The sequence below is a fragment of the Lacerta agilis genome, chromosome 11 (genome assembly GCF_009819535.1).
Source record: "Lacerta agilis isolate rLacAgi1 chromosome 11, rLacAgi1.pri, whole genome shotgun sequence".
In the NCBI taxonomy this organism is placed as follows: domain Eukaryota; kingdom Metazoa; phylum Chordata; class Lepidosauria; order Squamata; family Lacertidae; genus Lacerta; species Lacerta agilis.
In genome coordinates, this window is record NC_046322.1 from 15,172,291 (window position 1) to 15,194,062 (window position 21,772).

General features: G+C 43.8%; 1 protein-coding gene across 4 annotated transcripts in view; it reads right to left on the reverse strand.

The window, feature by feature from the left end:
- The window catches only part of PDZD2 (PDZ domain containing 2), a 176,225-nt gene that overhangs the window by 25,501 nt on the left and 128,952 nt on the right, over positions 1-21,772 (reverse strand). For all 4 annotated transcript variants that reach the window (XM_033164801.1, XM_033164800.1, XM_033164803.1 and 1 more), the window contains 10 exons: positions 15,605-15,725; positions 14,631-14,776; positions 13,470-13,589; positions 12,781-12,895; positions 11,120-11,193; positions 10,203-10,428; positions 7,872-7,989; positions 5,643-5,775; positions 2,348-2,429; positions 789-892 (listed from right to left, as the gene is read on the reverse strand). In XM_033164801.1, coding sequence (XP_033020692.1) covers positions 789-892; positions 2,348-2,429; positions 5,643-5,775; positions 7,872-7,989; positions 10,203-10,428; positions 11,120-11,193; positions 12,781-12,895; positions 13,470-13,589; positions 14,631-14,776; positions 15,605-15,725 — 1,239 coding nt within the window. The remainder of the gene's footprint in view (positions 1-788; positions 893-2,347; positions 2,430-5,642; positions 5,776-7,871; positions 7,990-10,202; positions 10,429-11,119; positions 11,194-12,780; positions 12,896-13,469; positions 13,590-14,630; positions 14,777-15,604; positions 15,726-21,772) is intronic.

Sequence of the window (21,772 nt, forward strand, 5' to 3'; positions counted from 1 at the left end):
TTTTTATTTTATTTTTTGAAATTATAAAAAAACACAACAGTTTACAACAAGAATATCTATAGACAATAAAAACCACAAACATTTAAAAGTCAGAGAAAACCAGCTAACCACTATGGAAATATGTTTTCTTTGTTGCCTGCATTAGCTGGGCAGCACGTAAAAGTTTTCGGCAGGCTTTTAAAGATTAAAACAGGTTTCCCATAGACAACTGGTTGGCCACTGTGGGAACAGTATTCTGGTCTGGATTGGCCTTTGGTGTGATGCAACAGGCTTCTTCCTTATATTAATACACAACTTGTTCCATTGTCAAACTACATTTGCTACAGTCCTCTGTGCTCTGGCACAGTTACCCGGTCTGAAATGAGGGCGGAAAAATACATATTTGCTCTCTTCTATGCTGGCTCCCCTTCCCACAACAGCTTCAAGGGTAGAGCTGCAGCACATGACTTCCCCCAAAGGATCCTGGGAACAATAGTTTGTCAATGGTGAAAGGAACTGTAGCTCTGTGAGGAGTAAACTACAATCCCCAGGATTCTTCGGGGGAAGACATGGGCTTTTGATGTATGGTGTGTTGTCAGTCAACGTATGTTTGAGGGGCTGGGCTTTTGGATTGTGGGACGTTGGTGAAGATGTTTTAACCATTTTATATTTTTAGCCACTTCCCCAGGATGCTCATGAAAGTGGATATGTGTGTGAAGAAGCTCCAGGATTTCCCCCAAGCAATATAACGATCCATTGAAGTTCACACTCAAAGCACAAATCGTATTGTTGAATTTTAATTCTTTTACCCGGCTCCCTGGCTCCAAGAAACGCTTCATTGTCCAGCTCAAGGGCGAAGAGGCTTCTGTCTGCTTGGACTTCACACTAGGCGATGGACTTTTGGGCAGATTCCCTGTTAAATACAATTTGGTTAGACAGTGAAGATTTCAGATTGGGAAACTATTTGCACATATGTGGGAATATGTTTTTTAGGTACCTCTGTACCTGGTTATTTGTGTTTGTTTGTATTTATTTGGTGATATCCTTCCGCTCTGGAAGGAAAAATAAAAAGGGGATCCGACGGGCAGTTTACTGCGTGGATCCCTCTGTGGGAGAAAAAGGCTCCAATTTTAAATGTAGTAACGGTTGTTAGTCTTCTTCCCGCCAAATGTTAGCATGGTAACAGTGCTGTGATTGGATGTTATGTTTGTTGTGTCGTCACTTTACTGTTCAATAAATAGCTGCCACTCCCTGTGTGTGGGGTGGAGGAAGCCGAGAAAAGCAGAGGAGAAAGCGTGGAGAAAGGTGTGAAGGGCGAGGCAAGCAGAGATAGAACGAGGTAGCGTGGCAAGCCCAGAGAGAACAGACCCACCACGCAGGGTAGCGGTAGGCTCCTTCACCAGACTGCAGTCTCCGTTGTTTAATTTAACTTCGTTTTTTACTTTAAAACCTTTTATTTGGCCACTTGGTTTTTGGCCATAGTTTAGTTAGCTCTTTTTCTCCGGAGTCTTTTTCCGGAACCTTTTGTAAGTTTCGGTCGCTAGCAGAGAACTTCAGGGCAACCATTCACGAATTCACAACTCAAAGACCTTCAGACAGCAGCCGGCGGACCCCTTTTTTCACGGCGTGGTGGGAGTGGGACTCCAGGATTACCGGCCGTCCCATCCGCAGGCTGCCCCAGTAGCTGGTGCCCCGTGTAAGGCTACACGTGAGGCATTGGCAAACGCCACACACATAAGCCATTATTATCAATCTAACTGGTGGGGGGCAAGGCGAGGTTTTCAATATCTTGGGGGTCAATATGTCAATGTGCAACATGTGACTGTTCAGGACCCTAGAGTAAGGAGCCCCACTCCTTGAGAAGTAACATCAAACAAACCATATTCAAAAGAGGTGAGAATCTAACAGCCAGTCTTTTGAGATAATGTGTTGTGGCAATAACTGAGTAGATCTACCCAAAGAAGTCTCTGGCATGGCCCAGCTACAACTGGTACACCAACAATTCTCCTTGCTTTGCCTAATTGTTTTTTTGTCTATGGTTTTGTCATCATCCTATATAAAAATTAAGGAGGATTTATGCCTTAGATAAAGAGCATTTTTGTGGTGCTTTTCATCCCATGTAAAAGCACAGAAATGGAAGAGGGCCTGTTTTAAACCTACTTGATCTACCTTTTCCCAGAGCCCCTGGGAAAGTGAATTATTTTCCTGTAGGTGGGAGAGGAAGGTGACCTGAGGAGGAAGGAGAGCTAACTAGAGAGGGCAGTGCCCATGGCACCCACAGTGCACCCACAGGTCCAAAAACGTTAGCGACCCCTGGAGTAAATAACAGACCAATAGGATGCAGTGTTAAAAGCAAATGAGCTCGTACCTGTGGTGTGAGGGGAAGATGCATCCTTGCTTTCTCTCTGAGTGGTGCGGGCAATGGCTTCATCCATTTCTTGTTCAGAAACCTAACGTGAAGTTGAAAAAGGTACACTAAAGTTTATACAGCAAAGGATGCTCACTTCAAGGTTTCTTGGTTCTTGATTATTTATTATCCATATTTTCATATCTAAATGCAACCCCAGCCAATAATCTGTCTGCTATGTTGAAATTGAAGGTTCCAAGTAATCTCCAAGGGCAGCCGCACATACAGCTGATTGCAATAATCCAATCAGGATGTCATCAGAGTATGGAGTACAATTGCTTTGTCCAAAAGGCACCACAAATGGCAAACCAGTCAAAGCTGGAAAAGGTGCTCCTAGCCACAGAGGCCTCCTGAGCCTCTGGTTGAAACCAGGAGCACTCCCAAACTGCAAATCTGCTCCTTCCAGAGGAATGCAACCCCACCCAGGGCAGGATACTTCCTCACCTCCTGGACGTGAGAATTAATTTTGGACACCTATGTCTCTTCAGGATTCAGCTTCAGTTTACTGGCCCATATCCAATCGAACACGACCTCCAAACATAGTCTAAACACCTCAACTGCCTCTCCTGATTCAGAAAGAACAGAGAGCTAGAGCTGGATGTCATCTGCATATTGATATACCTGAAGGAGCATCTCTGACCCCATCTTTCAGCCCAGACACTGAGGTCCAGCTCCACGGTTCCTCAGTGGTTCTCTCATTGTGAGAACTGAAGTCACAGGGAACCAGGCCTTCTCGGTAGTGGCGCCTGTCCTGTGGAACATCCTCCCACCAGATGTCAAAGAGATAACCAATTATGACCTTCCATAGATATCTGAAGGCAGCCCTGTATTGGGAAGTTTTTAATGTCTGGTGTATCATGTGTGGTTTTTATATTCTCTTGGAAACTGCTCAGAGTGGTTGGGGCGACCCAGTCAGATGGGTGGATGATAAATAACGAAGGGGACAATATGGAACCCTGAGCTACATTGACAGGACAACACCCACATTCCTGGAGGTTGAAACAGAACCACTGAAGCACAGCGCCCCTAACCCTCACCTCCACAAGGATGCTATGGCCCACAGTAGCAACAGCTATAGAGAAATCAAGGAGAATGAGCAGGATTGTAGCCTCCCCCCTCCCCATTTCTCTCCCTCATGTTGATAAATGTCACCCAAAAAAGCGGCCAAGGCAGTTTCAGTGCCATAACCAGGCCTGAAGCCAGACTGAAATAGATGCAAATAATCAAGCTTCTTCCATGCCACAAGCTGGACTGCAACTACTTTCTCAAGAGCCTTGCCCATAAAGGGGATATCTGCAACTGGGGCCAAAGTCATTTAACACTCCTGCTTCTAGGGTGGTCTTCTTATGAAGGGGCTGCACCACCACTTCCTTCAAGGCAGATGGTGCCTCCCCCTTCTTCAGTGAGGCATTACTCTCTCCCTGGACCCACCCAACCAACTCCCTATGGCTTTTTTCTAAGAAGCCCATATGCGCAAGGGGTCAAGGAGGCAGGTGGTCACTGTGCTTCTTCAAGCAGCTTGTCCATATCCGTCTGGCTGTAGATTATTTTGTATGCTCTGAGATACACATTAATATAACCCATACTTATTTTTTAAAGCCAAAATGAAATTGGTGGTCTGTGGGTTTGTTTTTTAACTGCCCACCCAAGCCTCAGATACTTTTACTCCCAATAAACAATATATTGTACGGTGTTTGGATTTAAATGTGGGGGAGCTGGAAAGGAATTGAAATGCATAATCAACTTTTGTGGTTTGTAACGCCAGTGGAAACCAAATGCATCTTTCGAGAATTAAAATTGGGCACGTAGGTGGGTCAGAAATCAGAACTTCGTTGAATAGAGAAGAGCAGAATTAACCCCAAAGCAAACTCAGCAGTTTAAATGAGGTTTTAATGTCACATTCACTCAGAGTAATGGAAAAAAAGGGAGAAAAATATATTTTGTGGTAATAGTTTTGGAAGGACATAAAACCCCCGAATACCAGGTAATATGGTAACAAAAACATTCTGTGTGATGGAATTTGGATTAGCTATAAAAACATGGATATTTAAAGAAGGATGTCTTTTGTATATGCATATGCATGTATCGTCATCATTAATATGCACTGAGAGCCTTCTGGGCTTAAAGAGCTGGGTATAAATGCTTTAAACAAGCAAAAATTAAAATAAACAATGTTTTCATGTAAAACTAGATAAGTTCAACAGAAATGAAACCTAAAAAGCTGTAAAGAGCAATTTGCAAAATAATGGGAAAATGTCCACTCCAAAACACAAGGAACTCTCTGAAATATGAAGGACTTTACTTACAAGCTACAGAAGTGGGCTTTGTGGAATTTCCTGGGGAAGGATGTTCTCCTATATCAGGGGTGGGGAACCTTTGGCTCATTGGCCAAACTTGGCAAGCCAGGACATTTTGGGGAGCCATGCCCACTCGCCCCACGTGTGACATTGGACAGGACACCAGGTGGATAGCGGATAATGGCAGAACTTTAAAGGAACAAACAAGAACTTAGAGGGAGCTCTGGATTATCCCTTTGCTGGAGCAAAACATGTTTCCATCAGCTGCTGGGAGATGGGAGAGCACCTTGCTCAAGGAAGGAAAAGCAGTTTGTATTCAATGGAAACTGCTTCTCCCTCCCAGCATTTCTTTTGGGAGAACGGCAAACCTGTCCTATTCTGGTACACCAATTAAAACAACTTCCTCCAAGAAGTAGGATATATGAGTAGGAAATATGGACACCTTTTGCTCCTGAGGACGATCACTGGTCAAAACACACTAGGCAATCCTCTAATAGCTGTGCCAGTCTAAGGCCTGCCACGCCTTTGCTTTCCACAACTTAAGTGCCAACACCAAAAAGGCCCTTCTCCATCCTGCATCCTATCTTATAGGACAGAGATAAGATAGAGGATGGAGAAGGGCCTTATAGGAAGCAGAGGAAATGTGAGCAAATCTGCTCTCTGAAATATGCAGGGCTAGAAAGGTGATAACTTGCACTTTTATTCTGGGGTTGTGAGATAGGTTCAAATCCACTGGATGGAAACTTGTAGCAGCAACACTCCCATTGATTTTAAAGTGGGTCACAAAAAACCCCCTCCAAACTGGAACTGCTGGGAATTAAGCTTAATGACACATTTTGATGAAGATGTGTGGATGCCCTGTTGCACCCATAAAGTATTTCTACATGTGCACCTATTTCAGACATTTGAGGATAATAAAGGTGTGGGACAGTAATGGCCCAGGCTGCATGTCTCCTTACCTTTGGGTTGGGATGGCGGCTAATGATAAGGCTAACTGGGCCAGGGCCGCATTCGCTCAAAATGGCATACGCTTCGCTCAGAGCTGCATGACGCAAACTGACCGAATCTGCTTCCAGGATCTGATCCCCACGGCTAAGGGAACAAACACATGCAGTTTAACATGCCAGCTGATGAGAAGAGGCGTGGACATTCTGACAGGGTGCAAACACAACACACCAACTGCTGAGTCCAGGAACTGCTTTTATCCTAAATCAGATGCCTGGTCCACATAGCATTGTTTGTTTGCTCATGCATTCGTTTTTGAAATTCTTTACCCTGCTTTTCTCAAGGCAGCCTGTTCTGCGCCTAATCAATTAATCACATATTGGGAGTTCAAGGTGATTCACATCCAAGGACTGGCTGAGCACATATCAATCTGTCTAGTCAGGGGTCAGCAAACTTTTTCAGCAGGGGGCAGGTCCATTGTCCCTCAGACTTTGTGGGGGGCCGGGCTATTTTTTGGGGGGGTGGTGAACGAATTCCTATGCCCCACAAATAACCCAGAGATGCATTTTTAAATAAAAGGACACATTCTACTCATGTAAAAACATGCTGATTCCCGGACCATCTGCGGGCTGGATTTAGAAGGCGATTGGGCCAGATCCGGCCCCCGGGCCTTAATTTGCCTACCCACGGTCTAGGCCTTAAGGCTGGGCATAGAGGCCCTGCTTGTATGCCTTTCAGCAGAGCCAATTAAACAGGAGGTGAGGCCTTTTCAGTGGTATCTCTGTACCTATGGAACTCCCTCAGGCCTTTATTTTATTCATTTTTACTTTGCAAGATTTACGTACTAGCTTAATCAAAACATATAGCTAAGCAGTTCACATCAAATAGTATGACACGTTCATTTTTTAAAAGCTGTGATGAAAGTATACCTTGAAAACACCGGATAGAATAAAATTAGAAAAACAGATAGTTTTAAAACAAACAAACAAACACAACAAAATTAGGTATCTGAGCAGGCTTGCCTAAACAAAAAGATGTTTAGCATATGCTGAAAGCAGTACAAGAAAGGTGCCTGCCTAATATTAATAGGCAGGGAGTTCCAGTGAATGGATGCTGTCACACTAAAAGATTGGTTTTTCTCTCAAGTGCGCAACGAACATTGTGTGCCACATGTAAAAGGGTCAAGTGGGCACATATGGAGTTGGACAATTCTTCAAGGAAAGAATTGGCCCCAGGCTTTAATATCTTTTCATTTCAATCTGCTTTTAGTTAAAGATGTTGAGCTATATTTTAAATTATGGCTGCTTTTCCTTTTTATATCCTATAAAAAATTTTCATTTGTTTTATCTGGACTGCTGGTGCAGACCAGGGTGTGTTTTCTGCTGCGGTTTTAGTTTTACATACGTGTGTGTGTGTGTTTGGGCTCCAAAAAATGGAATTAAAAAAAAGGGGTGCGGGGGAACTAAAATAAATAAAAGCAAAACAAATTATATCAATAACCCCAACAACAGCCCTGTAAGGCAGGTCAATATGATTTATTCCCATATTGGAAATGGGTGGGGAGGATTGCCTGGTCAGCTGATGCATTTATGGCAGAGATGCGGAGATGAGTTGGGTCTCACAAAAAGGAAAAAAAGAAAATTCAAAAGGAGGATTTTTCAATGCGATTCCCCTAAGCCATTGACGGTTTGGGCCCAGCTCAACTCATTGTTTTGATTACCACAGAAACACACACCCTATTGTGATTCCTTACTGTCCTCTCTCTTGTTTTCTCAAACTTATCTGGCAATTAAGACTTGGTGTGAAGTTACCATTAGATCACAGCTGTATGAAATCACCATGCACGAAATGCCCAGGGCCACCGGGAGCCACAGGCAATGCAGATTCCATGGCTCCCAACATGAGAAACATCAGGTGTGCATGCTTATAACAGTCTCTAAAACTTAACAGGCAGGCTGGTGAAAGCCTTCCTCACCACCGCCAAATCAAGTTTGGCAGCATTTTTTTACTTTCTTATGTTTATATCCCACCTTTCTTCTGTATCAGAACCCAGGGTGCCATACCACCACTTAGACCAGGTGAGGTGCATGGAGGCCGCTAGGCGTCTTTGTATTCCCAATGGTATCACTGGGAACCAATTTTTCGAACCAAATATATAGACATTACATTGGGAAAACCAAAACAACCACACCCGTATTGACAGTACACTGACAACAGCATAACAATATTTGTGGTTGACTCACCTTAACCTTCCATCCATCTTTGCCACTGATCCTGGGGCCAGGCTGTGGATATAAATTCCTGGAAGGCTGTTCTCCAGTGTGAGACAGCAAACACCAATGCCCAGCCCAACACCTGGTTCTGAAACAAAGAGCAAAGATTGAGCAATGCCATTACTGCACTCTTTATTGCAATAATCGCAGTGGACACCGGCAATTATTACGGTTTGTTCTTTATAGGCTACTTATAACACTGTGTATATGTTAATTTTAAAAAAATGATCAGGGGGGTGCAAAAACCTCGCTTTAACAGGTCACAGGGTGCTTCCAGATGACCTGGGTGCTTCCAGATTTGTTTGCAAGAGAGAATAGGTAAGTTAGCTATTTAATGAGCATATATACCAACTTTTTTGCAGGTAAGTGAGATGATGTTTTCCAGTGATTGTCCCATCACTGTTCTTATTGCAAATGGTCTGGTCTGTTAAAGGAAGCAGGTTGGTTGTGTGAGACTTCTCAATCAGTTATAATGGTGCAACCTGAATTTGCTGGCATGTGATTGAATTTCCCGTGAAAGCAGCAATAGTTTGGAAGCACCCTACTTATCCTACTAGTTGAATAAAGTCTATTATCCTGGATTTTCCCACAGAATAGGCTTTCCATGAGCTGGTGAGGGATGAGAGAATTTCACAGAGGTCTATTTAAACATTTGACTTTATGTTCATTTCTTCTCCCCCAACCCCCATCTGTGCTTATGCCCAAGAGCAAATTTAAATAACAGAAAGCCCATTACGAAGTCTTTCCATGTCAGCTTCCAATGTGAACATGTAGAGTCCTTACTCCCAAGCTTTTAATAATTGAATGTACTCTCTCAATGCAAAAATGTCGCTGCTTCCAGTGAAAATTCTTGACAAACGTTGACTAGGGAAGTTACATGAATTTAAACCAGATTTGAACTGTTTTCATTCACATGGCTTGTTAGTTTGTTTGTTTATTGGATCGGTACTTCTTGTTGTTTTTTTAGAGGAGTTCCCAAAGCAGCTCACTACATTTATAAAAGGCTATCATTCTATAAGAACGATCTCTTTAAAAAATGAAACTCACAAAGGGACCCATGAGGATGAGGACTTGGAAAGGATAGACAAGAGAAAAGGGAAACAGGGTGAAAACCAGGATTTTAGCAAATCAAAACCAAGACAGAATAAACACAAACAAATGGGGGGGGGACATTTCACACATGAATAGTGTTTACTTCCTCTAAGCGTGGGGGTGAAGAGACAACTCTGAAGCAAGCATGTGACGGTGCCCTTCAGCCGAGTTCCCTCACATAGGTCAGCTTGTGGTAGGGGTGGGATTAGTTCAGCTGGTACAACACAGAAACAACTCACACAGCAAGGTGTAGCTGCAATGTTAGCTTTCTGGCAGCAGGGGTCGCTGCCACTAACTGGGAGGGAGAAGGGGCAAACTGACAGCGATGTCAGAGGTTTGCGGGTGCAATGGCAGAAGCACTGCGTTGGCTCTGCTGGTGCACCCGCACAGCCCCAAACTTCCAATAGGGGGCAGCAACACTGCTTCTGGGATGTTAGCATTGAGTCTCCACTCCCCAGGTGAGCTGCTGCTTCCGGTACAGCAGCAGGTATATGATGCTATTTCTGCCTGTCTCCCTTGGCTCCCCCATAGAAGGTTATTAATCTTTCACCATTGTTGTGGTATGGGAAAGGTCAATGCAGCTGAATAAGGTCGCATCTCCGTCTGCCTCGCTCTCCTGGCTCTTTCACACAGAAGAGCATTTGGTCTTCTGTGGTTTCCTGGTGGGTTCACCCTGCCCCCAATTCAGGGGCGTCATCAAAATCCGAGCCTGCATTTTCACTTAATCCAAGGCTTTACCCTTTACAGAGAAAAGCACTGAAGAAGAAAATCTGTTGCCGAGGAAGAAAACCTGTTGCCAACGACACATTTGCAATGGACGAATTTGTTAAATTTGGCCTCTCTCTGTTTCTCATTTTTCCAATCGTAACTTCAGTTCTCCACACTGCACCAGCAGTTTGCGATCCGAACTGCAGCAGAACTGAGACTGCGCTGATTGTGACGAATACAGGTCTGAACGGAAACAGCTGTTTTCTTGCACCCCAGCTGAGAATGTGCTCAGAGGCACTGGCTCTGGTTGGTAGATCTCAAGGTTATAGTCAAAAATCAAGCTAGATTGCTCATACTTTAAGTCCGCCTACTCCTTCTCTAAAGTAGGCACAGTATCATTACCGTTTTTTGGTCCCCCACCCTCCAAAAATGTCCCATTGCCTACAAGGTTTCTGTGATCTTCCACAACCCTTTGTAAATAGTAGTCAAAGTTTCCCAAACCTTTATTGAGAGTCACTTCCATGACGATCCTGTCCTTGGGACCAGGCCCCTTACGATTTGCAGGGGCGACATCTCCATCTTCGCAGCCGGGCAAAGGAGGTCCTGCACTAGCAGTAGAGCTTGGGGAGCTGGAACGGCTCAGTAACGTAGGCGTTGGACATGGCGTAAGGCTTGGGCTGCGAAGCCTGGTTCGTACTGTGAGGGTCACCACGCCTTTCTTGAGTTGCTAAAGAAGCAACAGTACAGTTTGTTATGTTTACCATTATGTTTATTATTATAAATAATAATAAACATAAGGGAACCAGGAAGAGGGCCTTCTCAGTAGTGGCGCCCGCCCTGTGGAACGCCCTCCCGTCAGAAGTCAAGGGAATAAACAACTACCTGACATTCAGAAAATACCTAAAGGCAGCCCTGTTTAGGGAAGTTTTTAATTTGTGACTCTGTATTGTATTTTGGTATTTGTTGGAGGCCGCCCAGAGTGGCTGGGGAGACCCGGCCAGATGGGCGGGGTATAAATAATAAATTATTATTATTATATTATTATTATATAAATATATTTATTTCCCATTTTTCTTTCACCATGGAACTTAAGGTGGCATTATTATTCCCTGATAAAAAACCAAGGCCTAGGTTTATTAACATCTAAGTTAATATTGCCACTGTGATAGGGAAACAAAAACATAACGTGAAAATTTAAGAAGAGCCCTACAGGATCAAGCCAGTGGCCAACTAGTCCAGGATCCTGTTTTCCCAGTGGCTCAGGGGAACCATGGCTCCTTGCTCATCTAAACGAAGCCACCATGTGATGAAACTGAGATCCAGACACATAAAGGGAAGCCACGGAAATAGAATATCCATGTTTCCGCTCCAGCACATCATCTGCTACTGCTGGAAGGTCCTGCCTGAAGTTATGTTACCTTAAACGTTTGAATGGCTTCCTGGTGAGTCAGTCCTTGCAAGGACTCTCCATTAACTTCTAGGAGTTCATCTCCTGGAAAGGCAAAACAGGCGTTAATATGCAGGCAGAAGACAAAGTGCTTATCCTGAGAAATATGAGCAGGCTCCCTGGTGTGTTTCTGGTTTATTGTCATAGAGTTGGAAGGGTTCCCAAGAGTCATCTAGTCCAACCCCCTGCAATGCAGGAATCCTGCCCACAGCTGTCCCTGGGTGGCCTCAAACCACCACAGCCTTCTGGCTTACAGCCAAACTCAATGACCCATTGCACCGCCCCCTTTTTTTTATAAGAAAGAAAACCGACTGTTTTCCACTTACCTTCTCTTAACAATGTTAACATTTCTTACGAACACACTAGTGGTCAAAAATGTGGAAACCTTTTTTGGGGGGAGTGTATTTCTGAGGTTTGACGGTTCGTAACACCTGATTGGCTCTCGAAACACTCGTGCTCATTGGCTACATTCAAATGAAGGAAAGCTACTGCATATCAACCTAAGCAAGTTGTGCTTCCTTTTTCTGGTTATTTGGCTATAACTTTCTATAGAATACAGATAATTAAACAATCTTTGTTGCATTACATTCTTCATTAAATTACCTTTCCACTGATATATAATTATATGGTATTGCTCCAAAAAAAGGTGGTATTATGAGCCATCAAACCTCAGAAATACACTTTCCCCCAAAAGGTTTCCACTATTTTTGGCCACTGGTGTATATTAATAGCTTTTCATCTCTATCTTTGTAACTTGCTTAGAGGTTTCGTTGTAATGGCAAGCCAGCATATACATATATTTATAAATACTATAAATAAATATTTCCCACCCCACTTTCGTTTCAAAGTATTTCAGATGCTCCCCCTCTCTCTCACCTGCCTTGCCAACCACTCCAGAAGCATGGGAGGCGAGGCAGGCAGGCCATGTATCGCCCAATTACAAATGTGCAGTGCAAACTTCCGTTCGCCAACACTCCTGGCCAAGGACTGGTGTTGTGGTAAAGGGACATGCACTTCATGCTCGCGGCACAGATGGATTCTGAGTTTCTCCCCTCCCGTTCCCAAGCTTGGCTGAAGGAAGAGACGGGACAATGGTGAAACACACCACAACCCTCCTCTCCCTGCAGTCAGGGGCAGAGGAAGGGGAGCGGTGGGGGCGGTCTGCCCCAGGTGTCATCCCTGAGGGGGGTGCCACTCGACGCGCTGCCCGCCCGTGACTCCCAAGCCTACCCCGAGCTGTCGGGGGAAGGGGCAGAGCTGTGCTGCCTTGACAGCGGCCTTCCCCCCTTCCCCTTTTGTTTTGACAGCTCGGGGGAGGCTTGGAAGTCATAGGTGGGCAGTGGGCTGTTCCCCCCCCCACTCCTGAGCTGCTTCCAGGAGAGGAGCCTCCCCTTGAGCTGTCAAAAGGAAGAGGGAGGGGAGGAAGGCTGCTGGCAAAGCGACGCAGATCCTGTCCGCCGCCCAGGAAGAACCTCGCCCCCTGGGATGCTCGCCCCACCCCCATGGCCCCACCCCTGGGTCAACAGTATGTGCGCTGCTCCAGGTGCCGGAGCAGCTAGCTCTGCCTCTGCCTGCAGTGTATGGCTTCACAAGCTGAACCGGCAGAAATCTCTTCTCTTGCACTACAAATACCTTCTTTCAGCCGGCCATCAGCAGCTGCAGCCCCATTTGGGAAAATGGTCTTCACAAAGATGCCCATGCGTCCCCGGGCAGAATCCTGCCCTCCCACAATGCTGAATCCAAGTCCCTGCAGAGTATGGGGAGGAAGAGGGTGGAGAGGAGTGGAAAATGGAAATGTTAATTCATTTTAACCTTACGAGAATTATCAGCTAGGTCGAGCATCCAGCATGAAAATTGGAATGGTGTAAAATAGGAGGTGTGAGATTTACCACTTTTTTTAAAAAAAGAAAACATTTTTACTGCTATTTTCAAGATGCATATAATACAGAGCACATACAACAAAACAATGAACAAACAACAACCAAAACCAAACCTGCAGCAACAGAATACCAACTCCATTTTCAGAAACTATGTTTTAAGTCCAAGCAGTTTCAATGTGCTGGCTAACAGTACCAATATGTGGGCCTAAATCATTCCAGTGTGACCCATGAGTTTGCGGTGGCACCATTAAAGGCACCTGCCTTTAAAATAGTACCTGCATTTTCGAATTGGAGCAACTGGTATTCCCAGAAGCTCCATTTAAGCGCATATATAAAGGTAAATTAGCGTTAAGATGGGAATATAATTTGTAACTCGGAATTCTGTTAGTACGCATAAGATTGACAGACACTAGAGATGTTCCCATTTGCAAAGAATCTTACCTTGCCCTGCCCCTTCATCAGGACAATGTTGGAAATAATTGATGGCTGGGTGAGTCGCCACGGGTATTCAACCTGCGCAGCACTTAAAGAGCGGGTAGATTTCTTAACAATATGGTATTCCTGGTCAAATGAAACAACCACAATATTTAGAAATAAGCCAAAATGAAGGGGTTAATTAGCTAACCTGTATATATTTACCTGAATGTATTGTTAGTCCAGAAGTATAAAAGAACTCTTTAAGCTTTTCTTTATGAAACCTCTCTGTAAAGCTGTGAACTTTGATCTGCATTGCACTTCTTTCTGGCAAGCTATGACTAAGAGTCTGGAGATAACAGTAGGAGATCGACCTTGCACAGAGAGGAATTGTCTAGGTCACAGATAGGATGGCCTTGCTGAAGTGCACATGAACCAACTCAGGGCTAAATGTCCTTTTGCCTTATATGTACAACAGGAAATGTACAACAGGAAATGTTCCTTATATGGACAAGAGGAAGATTCCTGGGGTGGGAAGATGAGCCAGGGAACTGTCTATAAGAACTGTCTGAAAATTGACTTTTTTTGTACTTGCTTGGCTGTCTGAACACCGCAAGTGCCTCTGCATGCAGAAAATAAATCTTTCTCTCTCTGAAGCCAGCAGCCTCAGGTGTCTTTTCTGCTTCCATGTTTTCTCACTGGGCGCAACTGTGGGAACCCGTAGGGGCAAATAAGGCTCCAAAAACTGTTGCGTTGCATTTGCTGTTCCCCAAAGAGGCTTTCTTTCTTTCTTTCTTTTAGTGTTTGCTGTTCCACGTCCCAAACATTTGGGAATTCTATGTCTAGTCTTTACTTTGAATTCACAGATTTAAAATTTGTGTGCGTCTTCAGAAATCTTTTTCTGGCAAGATGAAGTACCTGGGAGCCCTTGCAGGGAGATATCAACCCAATGCATGTCTCCAAAACTCTCCCTTCTCTCCTCAGCTGGATACGCACCTGAAGACAAGACAGGTGTCCCTGTGTTCTCTCTCCTCTCCACCACCTCATTAGTAGATGCATGCAAAGTTTTCTTGTCTTTTTTTGGGGGGGGGGGAGTGTCACCTTTTTTTCTTAACCCGCTAAAACTGTGAATAAGGGCAGGGGGGGTTCCTTGGTCATTTAAAGACAGTCAACTGTGCAACCCCTCACCTGTCTGGTTCCTGTGTCCAAATGCTGTGGGAGAGAATGTTTTCTCCCTCCCCGGGAATATTTCATGGCTATTTCAAAATTCACATCTCCATTTTCCACTGTCAACTCGTCATCTTCGCCTACGGATTCTAAACGCGTTGCCGCCCCTGAGGGAAAACCCAGAGATGCCGTTTATTATACACATTTCAAAGCATCTTTTAACATCTGTCAGTTGTGATGGAATCAGGAACACTGCTTTTAACATTTTGTATGCACATTCGGAAGTGATTGATGGGTAAATTTCCTAACTCATATAAACAAATGATGATAAATTTTATCTTCATATATATATCTATACACACACACACACACATACACGTGGGTAGCAATAATTTATCCCAGTAGTCAGAGATGCAAACCACCATTCTCAAAACACTTTCAGAGCAGAGTCTTAACACTAAGACCCTGGCGTGTTTAAAGGGTCACAGTTAAAATTAGTATCAAATAACAAAGTATGCTGTGTACAGCTTAAAAGATTTAGGACTAATCTCATATTATGAGTTTCAGTCTGGCAAAAGCAGTTTATTCTTAAAGTCAGCACTATCTCTCCTGGTTGTTAGGCAGAGTTTTTGCTCATCACCTATTTATTACCTGGTTATCCTTTTAGCTGAAGGTGATGAGGACTGAACCTGGGACATTCTGCATGCGACACATGTGCTCTGTCCCTGAGCTATGCTCCCTGCCCCAATGGAAATTATAGTTGGTGGACAAGGCCAGAGCATTGCCTTATGGGTTAGCTCAGTTGGTTAGAGCATGGTGCTGATAACGCCAAGGTCACTGGTTTGAATCCCATATGGGTGCATATTCCTGCATTGCAGGGACGTGGGCTGGGTGAACCCATGGGGTCTCTTTCAGCTCTATGATTCTATGAGAGCCTTTCTTAACTACGTACTCTAAAATCTTTTATTCACCCACTCGAATGAAATCAACTGTACCTTGGGATCTGCTCCTGTACTTCAATATGCCACCTCCCAGAGTTGGACTCTGGCAGTTTTCTTTGGATCCCTCTGCACCAGTAGGATCTGCAGGGTTATCTGGATCTGTCAGATCTGGCTCCTGAAAACAGAAGGAAAAAGCATCCAGTTAAGTTCTTGGGACAGGTCATCATTTCCACAGTCGGGTTAGCCATTCTCCTCATGAAGCTAAAAAAAATAAATAGGCAAAGTCAAATCTCTTGCTGTGACATAGTTATGCTGAGGTTTCTAACCATATAAACCATCCACTTGTTTTCGTCCTGGCACGAGGCTTCTGCAGCTTAGAACGCAGGAACCCACTGCAAGGTGACGAAAACAGCCGCGTTCCTTCCCAAATTATAGATACTGGGAGCTTCATCAGAATGAGGAGTAACATAACCTTTGTACTTCAGTTGTACTCTGAGTCAAGGTGAGGTATGAAGCAACGATCGAAATAATTGGTACGTGAAGCTGTGACTGCACTTCTGTAGCTCGGTCTCTGTGTATGGTTATAATGTGTGTGAAAGAGTAAAAAAAAAAACCCAGCAGTGCGCTTAATCCTCATCCACAGCCCCTCAACTCATGTTTTAGACCAGGGCTGTCCAAACTGATCGGCAACTCTGGTCTCTCCCCCTAAAAAAAAGCTCAACAACTCTGGTCAATCCAATGAGTAGATTGCCAGTTTATTTATAGTGGAAGGAAGTAGATTGCAGTCTCTTGTAAGTTGGACACCCCTGTTTTAGACCATATGCGTCTACTCCCCAAGAACCCTTGCATCTTTGGATCATTCACAGGTTCCTTTCTACAGGCAGGATAGCTGCTATACCTTAAACAGAGCTATGTGCCCAGGGTGGGGAACCTTTGGCCCTCCAGATGTTGCTGAACTACCGCTCTCATTATCCCTGGAAATTGTAGTTCAACAGCACCTGGAAAGCCAAAGATTCCCCACTCCTGCTGTGTGCTATAGGCCTTGGTCTCTTTGCTGCCTTCCTCTGGACCCATTCCAGTTCATCCATTTCCTTCTTAAAATGTGCTCTCGCTTCTCTGTAACTGTTAGAATGCAGCAACTGTCTAGGGGTTCCCAGAACAGCCAAAGGAAATTCTGCCTGATGATGGCTTCATATATTCATTCCTCCTGCGTGGGAAATGGATTAATTACTTTGTACTACATTAAGACTGGCATAAGCGATCTTCCTACACTGTGAAAATTGAATTGTGACGATGTCACACGATCATGTTATGGGCCTGTGGCAGGAATAAACTATGTACACTATGCTCCACAAATTGCAATATATCTGCTGTTTCCTACATTGTTTTTGTTGTATTTAAGTTAGATCTTTATGCTATCCTTCAGTTAAACATTTCCAGTTTGATTCTAATTTGATCTCAGTTGGTGGGAAGGTCCTTACAAGAAGAAAATACTTCTGTTTAGATTATTATGGCATGGGGATCTTCAATATGATGCAGTGGAACCACAAAAGCCTCAGATACAGGCAGTGCTGGATTTACATATAAGCTAAACAAGCTATAGCTTAGGGCCCAACTCTCTTGGGCCCCCCAAAGAAATTTAAAGAAGAAAAACTAGACGTGCATTTCCAAAATAAGATAAAACAAAACAGAACCTACATGAAGCAACAGTGTTTTGTGTTGTGTAGGCTCCTATGATGTAAGTAATGGGCCCCGCCTGCTAGCCTGCTCCCTAAAATATCACTGGTTTGCTCCTTTCTATCTATAGGGTGCCTACATTCTGCATGGACTGGTTGCATGGCAACAAGTGCAAATGGCTTTAGATACCTATTAGTGTTCTCGAAGCTACTAACATGAGTTTGGCCAAACTGTGAGAGGCAGTGAAGGATAGGCGTGCCTGGAGTGCTCTGGTCCATGGGGTCACGAAGAGTCGGACACGACTGAACAACAACAACAGGTCCATAAATTACCATAGAGCATATATTCAACACAAAAAGCAGCGACAATTTGTTGTTGACGAAGGACAGCTGGACATTTAAAGGGCCCCATTACTTTCAGTAGCTTAGGGCCTCATGAAACCTAAATCTGGCCCTGGATACAGGCTAAATTGCACGTTAGGAAGTTCTGCAGTGTGGGGGGGGGGTTGTTTGTTTGTTTTAAAAAACACCTTAAAGGGCCATGGATTAGTGGCAGGGCATCTGCTTTGTTGCATGTTCAATCTCTGGCATCTCCAGATAGAGCCCTGGAAAGCTGTTGTCAGTCACTACAGACAGTATTGAGTTTGATGGACCAATGGTCTGACTTAGCATAAGGTGGCTTCCTAGGTTTAACCACTGTGGTGGGGAGGGAGCAAACTGACATGGGGCAATGGCACTGGAGAAGAGGTTGTTTAACCATTTCCCCACATAAGCACTATTTCCTGGTTGAAATCTCTTTCTTCAGAGTTTGCTGCTGATACACTTTCAGGGCAAAAAAAAAAAAAAGGACGATCAAAATGCATAAATACACAACAAGCACAGTTTCAAATTATTTATATTAAGAAAAATACAAATTCATAAATAAGCAGCACAGTGGAACCTTGATTCTCGAGCAGCTTAGTTGACGAACAAATCAGAACCTGAATGCCGAAAACCCGGAAGTGATCCGGTTTTTGAACCTTTTTCAGAACCTGAACATCTGATGTGGTTGCCGGCTATTGCTTCCAGGGCACCTGCGCCAATCGGAAGCCACACCTTGGTTTCTGAATGTTTTTAACGGACTTCTGGAACGGATTATGTTCGAGAACCAAGGTACCACTGAATCTATATCTGCAAGAACCCTATGTAGCTAAGATAAGAGAAAAATCACTAGACAGCACAATACAAACTCCCAACCAACATAAAAGCACACAACCACTACAACCACCTACATTGTAAATTTCTCATACAATATATCTGCCGGCCAACAACAACAACAGAATCATACCGCACGTAACACACCCCAACTCATGGTAAATAACCAATCAACACTGGTAGAAGACACAAACAAACAGCGCCATCACCCTTGTGTTGGCTCTGAAGGTAACCATGAACTCAGTCATTGGGGGAGAAACACCTAGCAGCTCCACTTTCCTCCTCTACTTCGGCACTGCAGATGTAGCTGGTCCCAGTCATCTGTCTCTGGAGTGGAACAGTAGTCTGGACTGCAAAATGGGCTGCCTCCTACTGGCTGATCACTTTCAGCAGAGAGCCGCAAGGCTCCCACTAGAGACATGGAATTGTTATGCTTCATTCATTCAATGTTTACAGAGCATCCCCATGCTACCATCGTCCAATCATCGTCCAGCTGAATTTTCCGGGTGTTGTTCCATCTCTTCTCAGATAACAAAAAACTCAACATTTTCCGAAAGAAAATAATAGCAGCGCAATCTCCACAGATGCAGATGCCTTTAGCATTTCTCCTCCAAAAAAATTCAAAGGGTGGATAGCGAACCTATCACAGCTCAGGACACATTCAGTATAACATTACAGCATTTTAATCTTTTAATTATCACCAAAATACTTTTTCTGATTATATATTTTTTGAAAGAAAGAAAAAAAAGAAAGATTAAAAAACAAATTCTTTTTCAGTCACTGCTATTAATCCTGTTGCTAAAATGGCAGTAAACAAAAATGTGTTTTTTTTTAAACACACCTCAGCACTATTGTAGTATAGCACCACAATAAATTACTATTATAACTCTGTGGTGTTCTAGTGCTACACCTTTCTTTTGTTATATATAAATATTTTAGTGTTAATTTAAAATATTGATTTTTAAAAAGTAAATAAATGGGGGTCATGAATGGCACCCATCTCAAGGCATATAGTACATGTGTGCAGAATTTCAAGTGCCCCCCACCTACAAGCTCTATGTCATGCCCATGGATGTGAGTGGAATAAAGCAGGGGGCACGGTTATCTATTTTATTTATTAAATATGTATCCCACACTTCCCTCCCAAAGGAACCCAGGGCGGCAAACCCACAAGCGATAAAACATCTTTAAAAAAATGCAGTACAGATCCAGTCTAGGAAACATCTCTCTATAAAAGGCTGGTTGGAAGAGGAAGTTATATTCGGCAGTTGCCGAAAGGACATCAGAGACAACACCTGTCTAATGGATGGATTTCTGAAGGGTTGATCCTGCAACACTAATGACTTGATCCCTACAATGTGTGGAAAGGACAGTAGCGGATTGGGTATATAAGGGACTAGATAATCTGTCAGGTATCCTGTCCCCAAACTGCATAAAGCTTTATACACCAAAAACAGCACAGTGAACATAGTCCGGTAGATGCTAAATACTCTGAATTACGTTCTGAAGTATGATGTTTATTTATTTTAAAGCATTCTAGGCCCACTTAATTTCCCAATGGAACTCAAACTGCCTTAACCCATCAGATCGTCACAGAATAAACACCAATAGCCACCCACCCCCCAAATGAAAGCCAATCAGAACATACAGTACATGTAAGAAGCAAAACAAAACCCACAAATTCCAAAGCACTTGTCAGAAACTCTCAACAACAAAAAGATCGTTCAGTCCAAAGGCCCTTTTCAAAAAGCCAGGTCTTCATTAACCGCCTGAAGAAATACCGGTATGTTGCTAGCGCCTGACTCAATTCGCTCATTGGGACACATAGGGCAGAAGATGGGAAGGCAACCAGTAGGTGGAGCCAGAACCAACAGCAGGTAGAGTTATAACTAATTCTAGTTTTATTCGCCATCTTCCTCCCTGTTGAGTTCTACAAGGATGACCCTGAGATTAAGGAGGAGGCAGTGCCACCCACTGGATTGGAGGTCAGTAGGAAGTCAGGAAGGCAAGGACTGGCTGAAGGCAGAAGTTCATGAAGCAGCGCCTCATTTGACACAATGGACCATGACTACTTTTTCCTCTTCGTCTTCTACAAAAGACACACAAAGCATCTCATACAGGTATTTTACAATGTTCTAATTGGCATGCTGGATTATTTGCTTTGTTCCAGATCTCCATAAAATGAATTATTATCAAGCACAAAAGTAAGGTAATATATCTGTGATAAAACACTATGTGCTTGTGAAAAAAAAGGTCAGGGGCATGAAGTTTATTGTACACACTGAAGCTTTTCTACTTTCTAAAAGACCCGGATTTCTTCCTGCTTGGAAAATAAACAGAAACTCTACCCATTAAGCTTGTACAAATTTCTCATGGGCCCCAGTTTGTAATCCTTGGCTACAGAAAGGAGCTGTGGTGCCACAGTTCAATGAAAACGCAACTCTTGTCTTATTCTCCCAGCCACACATGAATGTAATCTTTTTACAGACTGCCCCTCTGCCAAAACAGTAACCATGCCATTCTGGGTTCCCTTGCTTTCCAGGAAGTGCCGCTTATTCCGCTCTGAATTCATATTGCTAATTGAAAACAGTGTTTCCCAAACTGCATTCCGGAAAATTCAAGCTGCCAAGGAAACCCCAATCAGGGGTTCCTGAAAGAAAAGTTCAGCAACTGCGGACACACTGTCTGAAAGGACCATTTTGCATCACTACTGACCATTCCCTTCAATATCTGGCCGCAAGAGTGTTCTAGTGCACATGTAACACTAAACCAGACTATGGCCTTGTGCAATCCATTGCTGCACATCTGTTAGCAAAGCCATGGTTTGGCTTAGCACGCCATCCAAACCGTGAGCCATGACCAATGTTTGTTCTTGGCCTACAAGGTCTGCCATTTGAAGGACTGTCAGAAGACAGCCCTCTACTGTACTTTAAAGCATCCTTTATTTCAGGGATGGGGAACATGTGGTTCTCCTGGTGTTGTTGGACTACAACTCCCAGCATTGCTGATCTCTGGCCATGCTGGCTGAGGGCCACAAGTTCCCTAACCCTGCTGTGTTTGAACAGGGATGTCCTGTTTAAGTCAGATTTAAACATAAGGATCCATAAGAAAAGAGAACAGGGATCCTGAATTTGCTCCTCAAAAGTTAGCACGCAGAAAGCCAATTGAGGAGGCACACAGGTCACCTGGTCTTGTCTTCCCCATTATTGTGAGGCATACTATATTTCTATTTAAATTATAGCAATGGTTTCTAAATTTGCATCTATACAGTACATAGAAATTAGATTATGGAATATTTATTCAAATCTTGTCCTCTTTTCTGGTGACGCAAAGTGGCCGCCCTATGAAGGGA